This window comes from Lepisosteus oculatus, chromosome 10, assembly GCF_040954835.1.
Source record: "Lepisosteus oculatus isolate fLepOcu1 chromosome 10, fLepOcu1.hap2, whole genome shotgun sequence".
Lineage (NCBI taxonomy): Eukaryota > Metazoa > Chordata > Actinopteri > Semionotiformes > Lepisosteidae > Lepisosteus > Lepisosteus oculatus.
The window spans coordinates 40,027,152-40,045,453 of record NC_090705.1 but is presented as its reverse complement, the minus strand read 5'-3'; the positions used below and the strand labels follow the sequence as shown (position 1 = coordinate 40,045,453).

At 42.5% G+C, this 18,302-nt stretch overlaps 1 protein-coding gene across 1 annotated transcript in view; it reads right to left on the bottom strand.

Moving 5' to 3' along the window:
• The window catches only part of susd5 (sushi domain containing 5), a 36,970-nt gene that overhangs the window by 7,128 nt on the left and 11,540 nt on the right, over nt 1–18,302 (bottom strand). The window contains exons 2-4 of the mRNA XM_015356815.2: nt 16,552–16,729; nt 8,511–8,629; nt 5,461–5,649 (exon numbers count right to left, since the gene is read on the bottom strand). Of these exons, the coding sequence (XP_015212301.2) occupies nt 5,461–5,649; nt 8,511–8,629; nt 16,552–16,729 (486 nt within the window). The remainder of the gene's footprint in view (nt 1–5,460; nt 5,650–8,510; nt 8,630–16,551; nt 16,730–18,302) is intronic.

Below are 18,302 nucleotides of genomic sequence, written 5' to 3'. Positions count from 1 at the left end.
GGTCTTAAAGCTGTTAATTAGCCCATGAGATCTTGGAGATCGGAACATTATCTTTGTGATATTCCAATATCTTTGCGGAGAACTGAAAGGTTTCATAACTTTTTATCCTGCTTCTCCTCCTCCTCCACTGGTGGTGGTGGGGCCTCCCCTCCACCACCACCAGTGTGTAGCCCCCAGCTGGATGATGCAACAAAGTGCACCACCAAATGCTCACCACACACCAGCTATCAGTGGGGAAGAAAACAGAGCACTGAAGCCAGTTCAGAGATGGGGAAAATATATCTAGATTTGTAGGAAACGTTCAAAAGCTGAGCAAGGCAGAATCTGGACGGTACTGGCTTAGGAGACCTGCAAGGAAATCCAGTGTGCAGCTGTGAGAGTTGATGTGAATCAGTAGCTGGTGGTCTTCCCGTTGGAGCAAAATTTCTGATTCAGCACCTCAGTATGGTAACTGGGAGCACTATGCTGTAGGAGTGATCATCCTTCAGATCAGACCCAGGCCCTGGCTGTATGATCATTAAAGATCCCACAGTACATTTCAGAAGAGTAGGGGTGTTAACCCTGGTGCCCTGGCTAGTACAATGTGGCCCTCTAAGTTCCCCCTTAATTCAACCAGTGAAGAGCTCCCACTTCACCACATGAGCTGCTGAGCAGAGGAGCCAAGTAGCAGGACGCAGGGCCGGATTCTGGTGTTCGTAGACCCTAGGCACTTTCACCCCGAAATGTGCAAAAAGAGGTGTAAAAGCCAATTGAATGACGTCGATTGACATGATGCACTTTAAACTATTCTAATGCTAAACCACGTGATTGATGGAGCGAGTCCAGCGACCATCACTTCGATACTTCCAGTTTCCAGAACAGCTGCTTGATAGCGTGCGATTCTTGATGTGGGGCACTTGAGAGTCGATCGCAAGCATGTTGTTTCAGCTCGTTTTTCGTGGGTCACTAGTGTTTCCCTCCTTCGTAGGCCCTAGTTGGAAATCGGGCACTGCCAGGACAGTGCTGGAAAGGGACATTTCGAAAATGAAGCGAAGACACTAAAGTTTCTACTCAAATCGTTCCACTGCCTCATATACTGTATGCGGTGACGGTTATCATAAGGTTTCTCGGAGTTCTGCTATTTTGAATGCAGGTTTTATTAGATTGAAATGAAGAAGCATGAACGCTGCTGTTTTCCAGAACGGAATTCAAAGATGTGAAGCCTGAGACTTTATTTTTAGGCGACTGAAACCTACACTATACACTGTCTTGTGGATCCACTCTTACTATACCTACTGCCATTGTTAGGCAGTGTAGTCAAGCTCTGGAAGTGAGCACTATCAACATTTTAGCTATTTTCTTTACGGTATATTACAGACATAATATAAAAACCATTGCCACAATTAATGCACCTTAACAATGTTGCAGTTTATTTGTGAATGTACTATCTGGACTTCCAGTCAACACTACCGAAGGAAAGAAAATATGTAACCTTCTGAAAATTGTCTTGCAAAACCCCAATTTTTAGGGTGACAAAGCCTTACTTGTACTAGAACACATTCTTGTAACTGTGATCATTTATTTTCTGTTTTCGAAAGGAAATGCTTGTTTCTAACCAGAGGCCTTGTGGCTCCTTCGTTCTGAGGTTCAGGTTTCTTGCTCTTCCTAAGTCATACTTCTTGTTTTACGTACCTTGTCCACTGAATATGCTTGTTTCTGGGGCAGAACACAGTGCCTTTTCATAGTGTGGAAAATAGTCAGGAAACCGTAACGGCGCAGGATTGTGTTTCCTGCTTGCCAACACATGGATTTGACTCTGCACAAACTGAATGACCTCATGTCTGTGACATAATCTCTCCATATATTAACCCATATCGCCATGTGAATTATTTCTGTGATCTACAGTATGTCTGCAGTCATCCCAACCTGTTGTTATTCTATTACGTTAGAAGGCCAGAAACTGCTTGTTGACCTGACCTCTCCTGTAAGCTACTGTCAGAACTACAGTGAATCATATTTGTGGTTTGTTCACTTACAGAGTATATACGAAGTGTCAGTGTGTGTTTTTTTTCCACAGTATAAATACAGTATGTATCTTTGCAAACTTGACCATGCGAATGATACAAATTCATTAACCAGGAAACTGATAGGCTGTCTATGAGTTTCAAAGCTTGTCTATACAAAGACACAATTTCTGCCCTACAGCCTCAACGCCAGGTAGAAAGCATGAGAAAACGGGTGTGAAGACCGGCAAGCCGTGCCATACAGGACAGGGGATGAATGGCGCAAGCGGGGGTTTCGAACAGGAAGGGAGAAATTAGGCAAGCCTGTTTAAAAACATCCTGTGAGGAGGACTGGCATGATTCGATTAAGATTGACAACCAGGAGCCAGTTCCTCACCGCCTCGCTCAAGCCACAGCGTTAAAAAGAAATGAATGCAGAAGTCATTGGCTTCCAAACGTCTGTGGTCGTCATCATTACTACCAGAGCAAATACACCTGCTCCCTTGGAAAGGCCAGTTTCATGGAGGTATTGGAAGGAGCGAGAGTAATCTTTTAAGTAAAATCGTTCTGATCTGAGACCAGTAATTACTTCCAGATTGTGTGAAGTACGGGTTCACAGTCAGAAGACCATGTTTGGTACGTACAAAGCTAGAATACTCTTAAAGTGTTATTTAATAAAAAGAAAGGTTTGCATTCATAAGTCCTAATGAATATGAGTGATCCAAATCTTCGACCTTGGGTAAAAAGGTCTCATAAGTGTACCGACTCTAACTAGACAAATCTGACACATTTAAGAATCTGCAGGCTCATAAAAAGACTTCATGGTTTTATGTCAGCCTATCATAACATTAATATGCAGTCTGAAGGCTGAAAATAGGGGCTTTTCAGTCTCATTGTCTGGTGGTTTTCATTCAGTATTCATTAATATACTTTCACTGGACAGAATTTCACTTAGTAGACCTATAAATAGTAAGCAGATAACTTTACACTGTGGTAAGGATGGCCAGGATTTTGAAACTCTGTTTAACAGCCATTTTTTTTTGTTCAAGTTGCCTTAAAGCTGATTTAAAACATTCAATATTTTGAATTCTGCAGCTTTTCAGAATGTAAAATCCTCTGACTGTCTCACATCCCCAGAGCAGGGGTCCAAACAGCAGTTTAATTATCTTTGTTCACTGAGCGCTGCCCAGTCTCTCTCTCTCGCTCTGCGTCCTGATTCTGTCACAGACACAAGCCTGAGAAGAGACAGTCCTTTCTGCCAGTAATAACTTCTCAGGACTTCTCTAGCCTCTCTGTGCAAATAAACCAGTGTTGACAAGGAAATTCTGAAGTGCTCTACCAGTTCGGCCTGGCTTGGCCAACACATTTTTTTAACTGCCACCCATATCTATTTTCAGCTCACAGACTGGCTTGCCTCTTTATCAGTACCTGACCTCATTTAGGACTCTGGAAGTGTGAATAAGGACTCTGACATGACCCGACATTGCACATCCTAATGCATTAGGAAGACTTACAAAAGCAGTCTTTGCTAGAATAAGGCCAGCTTCATAAATGGCCCCTTTGTACCTTTCATCCATTTCTGCTGGACCACCTGCAGCTGTTGTGTTTCTCTCAATGCAATGTCTAGTATTATGGGAAATGTACAGTGTAAACATTTTCTACCTGTCTTGTCATTTGATTCTAATAGAGGCCTCTCTCCCTCCACTCCTTGTTGCGAGCCAGATAATTTAATGACTGACCACATCCAATACACCCAATGCACCTTGCTGACCTATTGAGTGTATCAATATTTAAATAACCCCTTGGATTATGCATAAGAATGGCTTTTTCCACAGTCGGGGCAGGTGAGATGACTGTAGGCCATGAGACTCATGAAAGGGAGAGACTGTGTGAGAATGAGCAAACCAAAGAAAAGCATTATGTAAAGTTGAGTAGATACAGTATCTTTTCTTATCCAACATCTCTTTTAAATGGTGTAATAGACACCTACTATGCTCTGCTCTCAAAAGTTTACAACCTTTGTGATTTTCTTATAAGATCAGATACTAACGAGAAGAGCCCACTCCACCCGTCTAGAATGTTTGGTAGTTAGTAGCTAATTGACCCACAGATCTCATCCAGCCACTTCTTGAACGACCTCAGGGTATTGGTTTCAACAGCATGCACATGGCCAAGTAGTTCAGGTGGGTTCACATGGCTAAGTAGCTTGTTCCATGCTCCCAAAACCCTCTGGGTGAGGAGGTGCCTCCTATTCTCAGTTGTAAATACACCTCCGTCTAGTACACGCTTGTGTCCTCTGGTTCATGTTTCACTCTTTATTTGGGAGAAATCTGCTGCTGTAGGTCTTTGAGGACTCCGAACATGTTTTTCCGATCCCCTGATAGTCTTCTGTACTCATGACTAACAGGGTTAATTTTCCTCAGCCTGTAGCATATTCCCTCAAGCCCTGGAATGTATCTGGTGACACGTCAATGGTCTGATATCTGTCAGTGTTTTTCCTATCATGCGGTGACATCAGTTGTACACAGCCGAGTATTCTAAATGAAGCCTTACTGCTGCATTATACAATTTCACCATAATATCCCTTAATGTTTAACTTATCATCCTAGTATTTTGTTTGCCTTTAAAAGTTTACTACGTGCATGCAAACCCCTACACTTGTCTGCATTTTAACCACTATATTAAATATCAGGTGTTGGCCCAGTCTTGAATTTTCTCTAAATATTTTTGAATTTTCATTGTTGCTTCTACAGTGTTATTCCATCTTCCTAATTTGGTACCACGTTAAATTTATCAATTTATACCAGAATTTAGATCCTTTGACATAGATTAGAAAGTACAATGGTCCTAGAACAGATCTCTGCGGTACTTCACTGCTTACATGACCTCAATTTGAGCATGAATCCCCTACCTGTACTCTCTGTTTTCTATTAATCAATTCTTAATCTTAACACACACATTTCCCTGAATGTCTACTGCCTGGTAATTTGAGAATTAATGTTTAATAAGAAACTAATGTATGTTTGTTCTCTTGATGTTAACCTTAGACCTTACGGACAACAGATTTCTTTGTATTTCATGTAACATGAGCAAATTCTAATTAATGTGATTGTCTTCACGTTCCATTAGTATTTGGGATTTTGTTTCTGGTCTCCACATACAGTAGTTCTGTACATCTGAAATTAGTCTGCAACTGCGGAGCATTTCCGGGGGCAGAATTCCTACTGTGGTGTAGCTTGGGCTTTGTGGAAGGGGCTTAAAGAAAACAGTAGGCACAGTGTTTTGGCTCTCCTTGATCCCTGGTATTAAAGGCTAATTTCAGAAGGATCTCCAATGCAGGGCTGTGGCCACAGTGCAGGGATACCCAGGGTATACAGTGTTCTGGAACTGACTGACTTTCTAGTTGAAAACGGATGCCAGCAACTTCTGCTCAAAGCTCTGACAGAAGGTCCCTCCAGGTCAGGTGTGACTGTCTCACCTTTCACACAGGCCTGGACCAGTCCATACCACTCCCCGCAGCTGTCGCACAGCAGGCTGAAAGCACTGCGCCCGCTGGCCATGACGTAGCTCTGGGCACAGACGTACAGCAGCTCGTCGCCCATCTCGAAGCCCGTGTGGCCCTGCAGGCTGGTGTGAGGGAAGGAAGGAGGGTCTCCACATGGCTTACCTGCGGGGAAACGTCACGTCAGATCCGCTCGTTCCTGTTCAGCAGTTTAACGAATGTGAAAGCTACTCATTACGGACGTTTGCTCCGGTATAGCATGGTAGGTGTAGAGAGGGGAATTTCTCAATCCACTTTCTAAACGCTGTACCAAACACAAAGTCTTGGGGGAGTTAGAAACTGTCCCGGGACGAGAATCCATCACAAGGCACACACAGACGCAAACATGCACACACATGTAAATAGCTCATGTTTTAGATAGATAATTAGATAAATAGATCATTATTGAGCCACACATTACAGGACACGTGGCCAGTCCATCACAGAGCACACACACACACACACGCACGCACGCACGCACGCACGCACGCACGCACGCACGCACGCACGCACGCACACACACACACACACTCGCAGCAGGACCAATCTTCCCAGATGTCAGTTAACCTACCAGCATGAACTCTGAACTCTGAACCCCAGTATCGCAAGGCAGCACTGCACATCACTGTGTCACTACGCGGCCCAACAGGAAGCACAGGGAAGCAATATTAAGAACGGGGAAAAACGGCAAACTGTACAATCTGCTGCTTCGACCACTTGTAAGAGCATATTTAAAAGTAGACAAATTTTCCAGTCTTAAACCCTTCTTGTGTAAACTGCTCACAGTTAAAGGATGGGTAAAAGGTGTTTGTGCAGGTTGGCTAGTGGGATTTCTAGACATTTCGAGTCCGAATTCTGTGAAACCTCCATGCCTGATTTCAAGATGAGCAGAACAATTCCAAAGGGGAAGCTTGGTGTTCTCAGAGACGCGTTTCTCCATCACCACCTTCCCAGGTGCTGCAGAGACAGCAGATTAACTGTAATCCTTACCTGTTTCCAGAAGGAGCACAGGTAAAAACCATTGAATTATGAATAGAACCTAGGAATTTTGCACATAGTGCTAATAGTGCTGTATTTATGTCAGTTAAATGTAAAGAATATGAAGCCATGATACATGAACCTCTGGCTTTTCATGGGAAAACCTGATTACTGGCACCATAAACCTCCTTTGGACATTCTAGTATTAGTATTCAATTACTTTACGAAAAAGCCGGATTCATTTTCTCCCGCTGCCTTTCACAGAGTTAAAAGTACAGATTTTTTAAACACTTTGTCAGCCAACATCTATTCACGGTAGAAAGACTATGTTCCACCTAAGCTCGGTATTAGTGTCATTTCCCCATCTGTTAGTGTTCTCCTTGGAGAGAACAACATCTCTTTGTTCTTATGCGCTCGATGACAGATTTGTCTCTAGAAGTCATCACCAGAAGCACAAGCCAGATAGAAAAAGTACTTGCAGATAAGGAGAATAGGAATAAGAAAATTGCTTTGTTCATGTGTTTAGAAAACGTCACTAGTATAACTCATAGTATACCTCATTTATACTAGCAAACTGAAAACAGCTTATCGGCATTGCAAGGCACTCATGTAGAGAATTCAACAGTCCTCTCTATCTGTTCCTCTGATGACTGGCTACATCAAGGTAAGCCCATCACAGGACGTCATCTATTTCACAGTGAATTTATTCTTAACTAGAGTCAAAACATCTGTTTATATCACCTGATCACAACATTGTCCACACAGCTTTAAGAAAGAGAAATTGAAGAGCCAGTAATATTTTCTGCCTTGTCCTATTATGTGATCTCTGACTTGCAAAACTCCCTGATTTTCATTTCTTTATCTTTATCATTGGGATACCTGCTGGACTACTTAAATGCTCCAGAAAACAGTAATGGTGAAATAAATATCTAAAACATGCAGGTGAGCAGCTGAAATGAGGAAAGGCGTCAGTAATGTAATGTGTGACAGGTTTCATGTGTCTGTAGTTTTCTGACAGCTCCTTCAGAGCAGCTTTGGAAATTCGTCTGTTGAGCTGCTTATGCTATTGCTGTGAGTATGCCTAACAAACACTAAGAAATAATCACACAAATATCAGCATATAAAAGACCGCGTGCTGCAAAACTGAGGAGAAAAATACAGACCGCTGCTCTTAGCTACCCGCTGCTGTTTTAACAAGTGTTTTGGTCTTTATAAACTTAGAAGCACCAAGAAATTAAAATGAGTCCGGTAATGATATGAATCACATTCCACCTAGACCAGCAAATATTTCACAGTCAAAATCAAAACTGGATTCTGCACGTATTTAATATAAGGATATCTTAGTCAATATATCATAGGACGTATTATAATATAACAGTTAATGAGAAAAAATCTAATAAACCTCAGAATGTAACAAATTTCCCTGACGAGGGAAATGTGAGGAATAGTAAACTTCAAAACTTTTTCAAGCATGCTGTGTATGTACCCTTACCCTCTTCCAGTTTAGACTTTTGAAAGGAGGGCTTTAGAACAGAGGTTCTCTGTCTCTATGATCTCTCGGAGTTAGGCATGCTATTTAGATTTTTTGCAGCAGGACACAGCTTAATCAAGATTAAACATCTCGATGAGATGTAAGACACTGCCTCATTCATCATCTAGATCACCCACCAAGAAATATTCCTGTCGAACGCCAGAAACTTGTGGAAACATTCTACAGCTTCAGAAACGTATACTGTATGTGCTATCACTTGCACATAAATCGAAATGCAAATACACATAATGTAAATACACACGGTCACGTACTGTATATGGAGTTTAAAAACAGTTACAAGTCGAGTTAGAGGAAGGAGACTATATGAGGAAATTCAGATAAGGGCCAAGACTTTAACTCTGGGTTTATGTAGGCTGACTGTTGGCTATTGTTGCAACACAAGCTTTGGTGCCACTACTGAAACAGCTCAGGACTGTGTTCTTTCACGACAGGAATTTAACTAAACACCAGCACTTACCTTTGTCCTTTATACAGAAGGTATCAAGCTGGGCGCTTGCTGTGGAGGCATTTTCTGTCTTCACGACCACAGCTGTCATGCTCTGCTGTCCACTTCCCAGACTGTTACACACGGTTGTCCTAAAAAATAAATTCATTTGAAATACATTTTCCCGTTAACTGATGACGTTACCTTATGAGATACTGATATCAGTGACGAACGAAAGCAATAGTGAGCCTCACTAACTTATTTTTATTATAAAATAATTATAGATTTACAACTTTTTTTCTTTGGCAAATCAGTGGAATACTTTTTTGTAGAAGTCCTGATATTTCCAGAAAAATGTGGCACTGAGGAAATAAGAACTTTGGAAATAGGACAACTGTGAGGATCTTACCAGGCAATTTCTAGAAGAATCACAGTGGTGTTTGGTGGTTCGTTCTGATTGGTTTAAAGTCAACTTAATTTGCAATGTGTCTGACCACTTCCACGTATAATCTGAATTTATGGCACAAAGCCATATGACAGAAAAAAATAACTCAATCGGAAGGTTTTGTAAGGAAAAACCAAGAATAACTGCAGTACATAAAGCCTCCAATAGGGAGTCTTTTTTCATTATTATATCTGTTTGGGTTTGTCATTAAGTCCACTGAAAGTTAAGAAAAAGGTATTTCTAGTAAATACAAGGCATTTCTTCAACATTCTGTACGTGTCTGAACGTTTTAACCTCTAAATGGAAAAACTGGCACCGAATAATTGCTTGCAACTGCACTCGAATATACAGTAAACCAATGAAGTACTGCCACTTTGTGGCACCACATTACTGGGCTCTGGCAAAACCTGCTTCCGCCAAACTGGAATAACAGGGCTTGATTCATGGAGAGCAAGAATGAAAGAAATCCGGGCCCAGCCGTCAGTATTTTCTTTAAAGGCTCACGAACGCACAGGATGAAGCATCCTGATGAAGCAAGCAAGGCTAGAGAAGTGGCGGCACACTGAGTCTGGAAGAGTCCCCACCACTGTCCCTGCTCCAGTGTCCTTGCAGATACAGGCTCTGGAACCACATTCATAAATACTGCAGATAAATGCTGCCGGCACACCCTGAATTTCATTCGGAGCAAGAAGGGCTTTCATGCCGGCGAAGTCTCAGCTTCTTGCTCTCCTGTTTGAAACTGAACGATGCCCTGTGTAATGTTAATGAGACTATTATCCATCTATCCATTTTCTGACTGCTCTGTTCAATACCGCGTTGCGGTGGAGTCGGAGCCTATCCTGGCAAGCAGTGGGTGCCAAGCAGGAGACATCTTGGACACGATGCCTGTCCATCGCGGGGAAGACACACAGACACAGGCCCATTTTCCCAGAAGACAATTAACCTACCAGTATGCCTTTGAACTGTGGGAGGAAACCCATGCTGTGAAGCAGCAAAGCTAAGCTGAGACTGTTAAAATCATGAAAATAATGAATTGCTTTTGCATAAGTACAGTACTTAACATACAGGACAGGGATTTGCACACAGCATCCATTATGCCACTACACAGCAGGTGAGGTAGGAAAGCAAGAATAACAATAATTGCTTACACTTATACAGTGCTTTTCTGGACGCTCCACTCAAAGTGCTTTACAGGTAATGGGGATCCCCTCCAGCACCACCATTGGTGTGCAGCCCCACCTGGATGATGCACCAGTCCGCTCCCCACACACCAGCTCTCAGTGTGGAGGAGAGCAGAGTGATGAAGCCAGTTCAGAGACGGGGATTATTAGGAGGCCATGGTTGGTCAAGGCCAATGGGAAATTTCGACAGGAAACCGGAGTAACACCACTACTCTTTTCGAGAAACATGCTGGGATTTTTAATGACACAGATTCTGGAACACAGGGGTCCACGCCTGTAACTCTACCTGCTGCTGTGTGACTTTAAAAAGAGTACGTTTTTACTCTGCTTTGGTGCTACAGATGATCAAGTTTCTCTGAGAGAAGCGCTCCAAGGTGAACACAAATACACCCTTCGTTTTGTTTCCTTAGCTGAGTGACTGCGGATGTTGGACTGCAGCTATGAAAAATATTCTGAAATTAGTAGCATAATTTTGCATTACCAGTAAATGGAAAGAATCTTGCTGGCAAAGAGAGAGATGGCATGGATTCTGATTCTGCGTAGAGACTGAGTTAGGAGCTGCAAGAGGCTGTGCACCTTAGAGCAGCAATGAAGCAAAAGGGGGACAGGAATATCGCCTGCATGCCAAGAGCTAAGTGACTAGGAAACATGACGTGTGAAAATGAGCCATCATTAAACTTACTGTTCGTAACCCAGTGTGCAGTTTCTGTAAAACCATTAATGATTCTGAGCAATCGCTATCAACAGGCATCAAACCTTCTCCTTCAGCAGGGAAATGCAATAGACATGTTTACAGTTCAGTGCCTTAGAAAACTTTTCACATTCAGGGACGGTGGTGACTGAATGATGCACTATGTCAGTTTTGCATCAGATGTAATGCTTTGCATTTAGACCAGTTTTCCCATTTTTAGACCAGGGCGTCCAATTTTGTTTTGGCTGACCACACGAAACCTATTTCCACATATTTGCAGTATCAATTAGATCCTTTTTTTGCAAACCTCATGCACATTTCTAAGATGGTTATTTTTTCTGTTACACACAAGCTCCTAATGTCGAGTATACAGGATACTGTTGCCCCATGAACTCTGTGACTCTTTCAAAGTTGCCTTTGGCTTCATAGTAGCTTCCCTAACTTGTTTCGTCCTTTCCCAGCTACCAGCTACCAGCTTCCAGGGGCCTCCTGATCTAATCAGTATCTGTGTGTCTTCCACTTGTTAAAAATCGACTTCAATGAGATATTAAGTGTCTTTGAAAAGTGTTTATACCCTTCTCCTGATCCGTGCATTTACAGTATACAACTCGTGAGGCTTGAAACTCACAACTGATGTGGCATTTTCCTTTTCCGAATAATTGTTTTTAGATCAATTCCTCCGGCACAGAAATAGAGAAGAAATTGCAGTTCAGTTGAGTCTCTGTCCTAATTTTTCGTGCCCTTTAAAATGCAAGGTCTTCTGTCTAGATTACCAGCCAATCACGGCATCAGATTCGAAACCCCGGTGGTAGCCCCCAGGGCTCCCAAGAGGCCAGAACCACCACACCTGCAGACCACCGTCAGGCCCTGGAGATCTGCTTCCTCCATCCAAATGGCAATGTCAACACTGAGGGGCGGCAGGTCTCAGGCGCTGTTTTCTGTGCTGCCCCCTAGTGGTGGCAGGATCCACCTGCCACAGTCAGGACGGTGGACTCGCTCAATGTCTTCCGGTAGAAACTGAAAACCCACGTCTTGAGGACGGACCGGACCCCAGAGGCCGATGACTGACCCATTGCCCATACTTCCTCTCAAGCAGCTCGACACTCCTTAGAACTGTTCAACATCCTACCACTTATTTAACTTAACTGGAATGAATATATCAGTTGCGTTTTTAATGCCTCGTAGAATGTGTAGCACAACAAAAATCATATCTTTTACAGAAGGCACTACATGTTATTAGCACTAAGACTTGCTTTTAGCTCAACAAAGCACTTTTTAGTGAGGCTGTTGATTTATTTGATTGATGGATTTTCTATTTACGTTAAACTTTTATTTGAATTGCTAAGATGGGCTGTGCCAGTCACAGCATGGGGAAGTATACTGCTCGACCCGTAGGGGGCAGCACAGTGGTGTTGTGCTTAAAACAGCTGCCTCACAGCTCCGGGGTCCCTGGTTGCATGTGCACCTGTCTGTGTGAAGCCTGCGTGTCTTCCCACGGTTCATGTGGGTTTTCTCTAGGACCTACCAGCTTCCTTCTGGCCCTTCAATGTATGCAGGACTGGTCTTCTTGGCTACTTAAATGGGTTTCGTGAGTTTGCTGAGACCCTACATCATTCTGCCCTGTGAGGAGCTGTCTAGTTGCTTCTCTGTCCCACTGTGAGCATCAAGTACAGATTACGATGATAATTGCTTGGGCCTCTGTGGAGAAGTAGCTCCATTTTTTATCTCCGTTATTTCTTTCGGCAGAATTTATCTATTAAACACTAAGACGACAAAGCCTCTCATGCTGTTGAAGAGATTGATGGCCTCATCTCAGTCTTTATATTCAGGCTGAATTGAATCGTTTCAGGTTGTGCCCTAGTTTCTGTAAGGACAGCAAGAAAATGAAGACAAGAGAGGTCCGAACCGAAGGCACAGCAGTTCTCCGCAATATTTCTGAATTTATAACCGTTACAAGCTTCATAGTGTCACTGTAGGAAAACATGTCAACATCAGGGAGAGATACACAAGTGATACGTGCTTGAAACACGACAGAGTAACGTTCAACAAGGGGAATTACAGCAGGTGAATAAAAGAAACAACACAGCTAATGAGATAGGCAAGATCTGGCACCTAAATGACCTGTTACACTGTTCACCTTTTACTGAATATCAGGGACGATATCACTCACATGATCACACTTCCGCAAGGGGATGAAGTTTGCAGAGTTACCCATCTGATTATTTTTACAGCAAACATAAACATAAGATAAAAAGTGAATGCATATGTAGATGTATTGTTTATGGTTCATGTGAATAAACCTTCAAACTCACTCAAAACATTTAAAGGTACTTTTCCCCTTGTAGTGCTTCAGTGATAGCCTGTGTGACGTAATTAACTCAGTAACATACTTGGAAATTCAGCGCCAGCCCCTTTACTATCCTCAAGCAAGCAAACACAAAATACAGTCGAACACACTTTTCATTAAAAAAAACATTCTACCAGAAAATCAATTTAGCTCAGCCACCTCATTGGTCTTCATTGACATTTGTAAGAATAAATGTCTCAGTATTCTGTTAACTGCTCTTTTTAGCATGACCTTTAAGATTCAGTATTGGTACAGTATGCTTATTGTTTGCCGCTGTGCTTTTATTTATGTGTTAAGTTAATAATCTGGGATTTTTTAGTGTGTCTTGTGACAGAACATTAATTCATGGCACACACAGGGAACATACAGTCTTCTGTCGTCTAAATTTGTCTTTTCCTCTCCTGTGTATGAAGCCTAATTAAATAACATCTAGTTTCCTTCTCTAGACTTAACCAGAGCTGAGGCAAGCAGGTTCATCTGCTCAAAAATGAGTTTAATGTTGATACTTACTGTTGTTTAGTGCTGTTCTATATCTAAGCTCTGCATTCTGCACGTGTCTCACTATTTTCGTGATACATGTACATTGAATGAGTTGGGAAGACAACATTAACATGTGTGGCTCTATAATGACCTTTATTGTGATGAATTCATGAGAACTATTGCACTGGCCTGGATCATGGAAACACAGGCGAGCATCTCCTGCTGGTTTCAAAGTACCTCTTTCTGCACAGATACCTAGTGGTGACCAGGAGTAATCAAGGCTACTCTGAGAAGCCCTTGCTCAGTCCTCCTCTTCCACATGCACTTGGATTTGGTAGAGAGACACAGAAAGAGAAATCCCAAACTGGTGAGGCAAATCACCAGTTAATGAGGAAAGAAACAGACCAAAATGTCTTTAAAAAGTCTGGTGGTCATAGTTCAGAAGAGGCACACAACAATAGAAGAGAAACTGTTGTTGACTTTGAGATAAAAAAAAAATTCCGGCGTTTTCCCAGCTAAGATATTAATGACTTAACGGAGCTGATTGCATACTTTAACCAGGTAAAAAGTTGCTACATCGTTCGCAGTTTATGATTTAACCCTAACCCTGGAGTACACCAACTTGAAGGCCCCTTGGTTCGGATGGTGTTTATCTTATGCTTGCAGAATGTGCACTTGATAACTTCGACTGCATAAGAGAAATCACTGGGGTCAAATTAAAATTAATTCTTAAGCATACTTTCTCCTTTCAGTCACCCAGGTTCCCTAAAGGAGGAGATATGACCTTTTTTTCCTGATACAGCAGAAAAGGTGTGAATGGAGTTTCCCCAAGACCCACTGTCAGTGCCACAAGTCAACATTAGTTCTCATTGTGAAATATACCCAGGGTCTTTAAAAAAATAACACCGCGTACACACCCTTCCAGCTGGTTTTTTGTCATTAAACTGACAGTCGCCTCTCTCCCAATCTTTTTTTCAGTACTCAGAAGTTGAGAAGGAATGTAATCTCTTTTTTTCCTCCTCCAATCCAATTTAACGACTTTATTTACAGGAAGGATTTGCTGACTGTCCCAGTTAGCACTGAGGTGCCATTAGCACAAGCTTGTCATTAAGGTAGCAATGTGGAGCTAATGGGGCAGAACTGAAGGAGGGCGGAAGAATTTTAGTTTCTAGGAAGATTTATTTCGAGTTTCCTGTTATCTGTTCAATCTTTGACAGCGATATTTCCCCTTTCACTGACTTATAATAATATAATAATAAACGTAAAATAATCTTCGAAAGGCTCAAACCTTTTCGAGCAATGCTGCAGTTTAATTCACATTTCGAGTCTTTCAGAAGGTGCGAAGTGGTGGGCTTGTTCTGTGACGAAACACTAATGACTCGCAACAAGGTATTTGTTTCTAACCCTGGAGGAAAGAAGGCAAACAACAACAAAAAAGGTGGCTCAGGTGGCTGTCTTGGTGGGATGAAACTGCTCTGGATCCAGTCTGGGGAAGGTCTGAAACAACCACCTGAATTTCTTCAACGACAATTTCTCAAGAACTCTTTTTCTTGTGTGTGACACACATCACGCCAGCAGAGGTCACCCATTACAGCTCCTGTTTAAGAGGGCACTTTCCAGCTGAAAACAACTAGCAGGACTTGGGCGATCGAACAAACTGAAGTTAGTCTGTAATACAGTGTAATACAAACAGAAGTCAGTCTGTAATACAGGACAAACCCCACATATGACACCGTGAGGGTCTCAGTTTCTAGCTTTTAATTTTCCTGCTTGGGACCCACTTTCACAACTTACAGTACACTAGACATTTTCCAGTGAACCGGCTTCCCATTACCCTCTTAAATCCCACGACGTGTGAGATAGGCTCCTGAACCTTTTCATTAGGAAAAGGACACAGTATCTTTGCCATGTTGTTGTTTCACCAATGGCTTGTTCTGCGCCACCTCAGAAACAAGCCCTTACAGAGCAGGTTACAGAGCAGGTTACAGAGCCCTTACACCACACTTGGCACTGCAGTCAGGCTCACACTAAACCCTAACCCCAGAATGGAGCCCTGCACTACGGATGATGCTCAATTGTGGAAATGTAACAAAAACAGCTTCAGCTTAAGGAAATGATAGCCTGACATGTAAACGCCAATTTTATTGCAGAACGGTTATTATAGAGAGCAGGAGTGAAAAAAACGAGTGGCAGTGCATTAGATAAGGAATTGCAAAAGCTCCTGATCACTAACAGGCGAGAGGCTGAATATCCCTGAAATGGTTTCTAACAGGCTGTTAAAAATCTCCTTTTTCCATCTGTATTGGCAGCTATGCATGACATTCTCTGCTTTCTTTAGTTCCATATCTATAAGGGAATGGTCTTTACAGAGCCCACACACTGAGACCTATTTGTCCCATAGCAAATTATTACTGAGAGGAGAGGTGCAAATGGAACGATTTGTCTTGTTGTCACCTCAGCATGCGATTTATAGTTCTGGAGAAAATGGAAATGTTTTTTTTTTCTTTTTCTTATAAAATTACGATTTTTTTTTGTCCATAAGTCATACCCAGTTATCAATTTTGGCCCTATTTTCTGTGGTTTTCTGTAAAAAAGAACCACACAAAATTGCGTGACAAGGAACTGATTCGTGTCAAATGACGGGCTCGGAATGCATCCTGAACTGAGGGATTTCTGTAAGGTTGGAAAATTCATCTGTAATGAGAGAATCGTGTTTCTCAAGAAGGTTATTCTTTTGTCTTGTTCACACGTCTCTCTTAAAGTTCTGACCGGCATGGATAAGAAAATGCCTACCTTCTGCGTTACCTACAGACCCTTTCAGTTTTCCTGGAATGGAGATCCTTGGGAGTTTATCGTGTGCTTGCCTGGCCCTGGAAAAGGATTGTGGGTGTTTTTCGGTGTGAGATCCGTCGTAGAGAGGGTGGTCTTACCCAATGGTGGGGCCGGCCAGCCAACCCCGCGTACAGGCAGTGAAAGAGCACTCAGCCACAGCCTGCCTCAGGTCCTCCACAGACGCCAGACGCCCACCTTCCGAGTCACAGGCCCTCTGTGCTGCCTCTGCGTCCAGCCCTTCAGAGCCACTCTTGGACTCCACGATGAAGACCCTGCCTGCAGCACAGCACAGAGACACGAGCGTAAGAGACAGCAAAGGAGCAGGCCACTGCAGGTTTGATGCAGTTTCCAAAAACAAAACGTATTAACACGTCGTACTAGTAGATGCATTCTCGTGTTTTTCAAGTGTTTCATGCAGACTATAGTTTTAAATGTATCATAAAGCCCACGAAGCTTTCAAAACGACTCCAGAATAAAGATGTATAAAAGCGCAGATCAGGAGAAGGACATCAACACTCAAAGAATATTAATATCTCTTGGAGCACAGTGAAATCAATAAGAAGTAAAAAGCACCCAGACAGCGTTTAGACCATCTAGCACACTGAGCAGCTGGGCAAGCAGGAAACCAGAGAGGCCATGCCACTACAAAGCACAAAGCAGAGATGGGAGAAAACTGCACCAGTCAACACCATCCTGGTCACTTCTCAAAGCCGGCCTGTATGACAGAAGTCAAAAACAATCTCATATCCCACAGGGGCTTGGAACACAGCAGCTGAATAATTCTGCAAAAATGTGGTAAAAGCTGTTTTGGTCTAATGAGACCAAATTGGAACATTTTGGTCCAGAAGCCAATTGTGACCTGTGTCACGGACCCGACACAACACAACCGACTGTATCTAGTCTGTATCATTTTTACATTCAAGCATGGTGTTGGCAGCATCAGACTATGGAAATGACTCTCCTCAGCAGGAAATCGTCCTCTGGAAATCTCATTTGGACTGAAGCAAAAATGGATGGAGCAAAGTACAGGCAAACACTAAAGTTATAAACTATTCAAACCATTTAAAGTTTAGACCTTTTAAACCGGGGCACAAAATGTACCTTTCAGCAGGATAATGATCCAAAAATCAAAGTCAAAGAGTGACTTAAGAATGCGAAAAGTGAGTGTCTTTGAGTGGCCCAGACAAAGTACCGGCCTTAGTTTCTGTGATTTGAAACTGCTGGAAAGACTTGAAAACTACTGTCCTTCCGTGATCCTGAAGCTGAAAGAGCTCGACCAAATCTGCCAAAAAATAGGCAAAAAGGGCTCCAAGTCAGAGCGTTCACGTTTTGAATAGAATAGGTTTCACAGATGTGTGTTCTATTAGTAATTCCACAAAATGGGACAGCATGGGAAGGTGTCCTATGAATACTATACTTCTGCAAGGCCCTGCGCTTCTTCATGCAAGTGGTTGAGGGAGTGTGGAAAAAGCTACCCATCTTGAAGAAATGGCAAGATGAGATCCTCAAACGAATTAGTTACCCATAGCCTACAGTATTTTCATTTGTAATCCTACTTATGTTCATCAATAGAAAAAACGTGTCTCTACTCCTGTCTTGGGTAACATTATTTATGAAAGAAGAATTTATGAATTACTTCTTTCGGTTCGTAAATGTGACCCCTGGAACATGGAAACTGTCTCGTTGTCTTGTCTGCACAATTACACCCAGTGGGAGGGAGAATTTAGGACAAACATCACATCTTTTTCTAATCTCGGACTGAGATGCTGCCTGGCAGGAGACACTGTATCATCTCCAAACCCCAGCTTGTGCAAACCCCTCTCTAGGCACAAAGTCATGAAGCTCATAC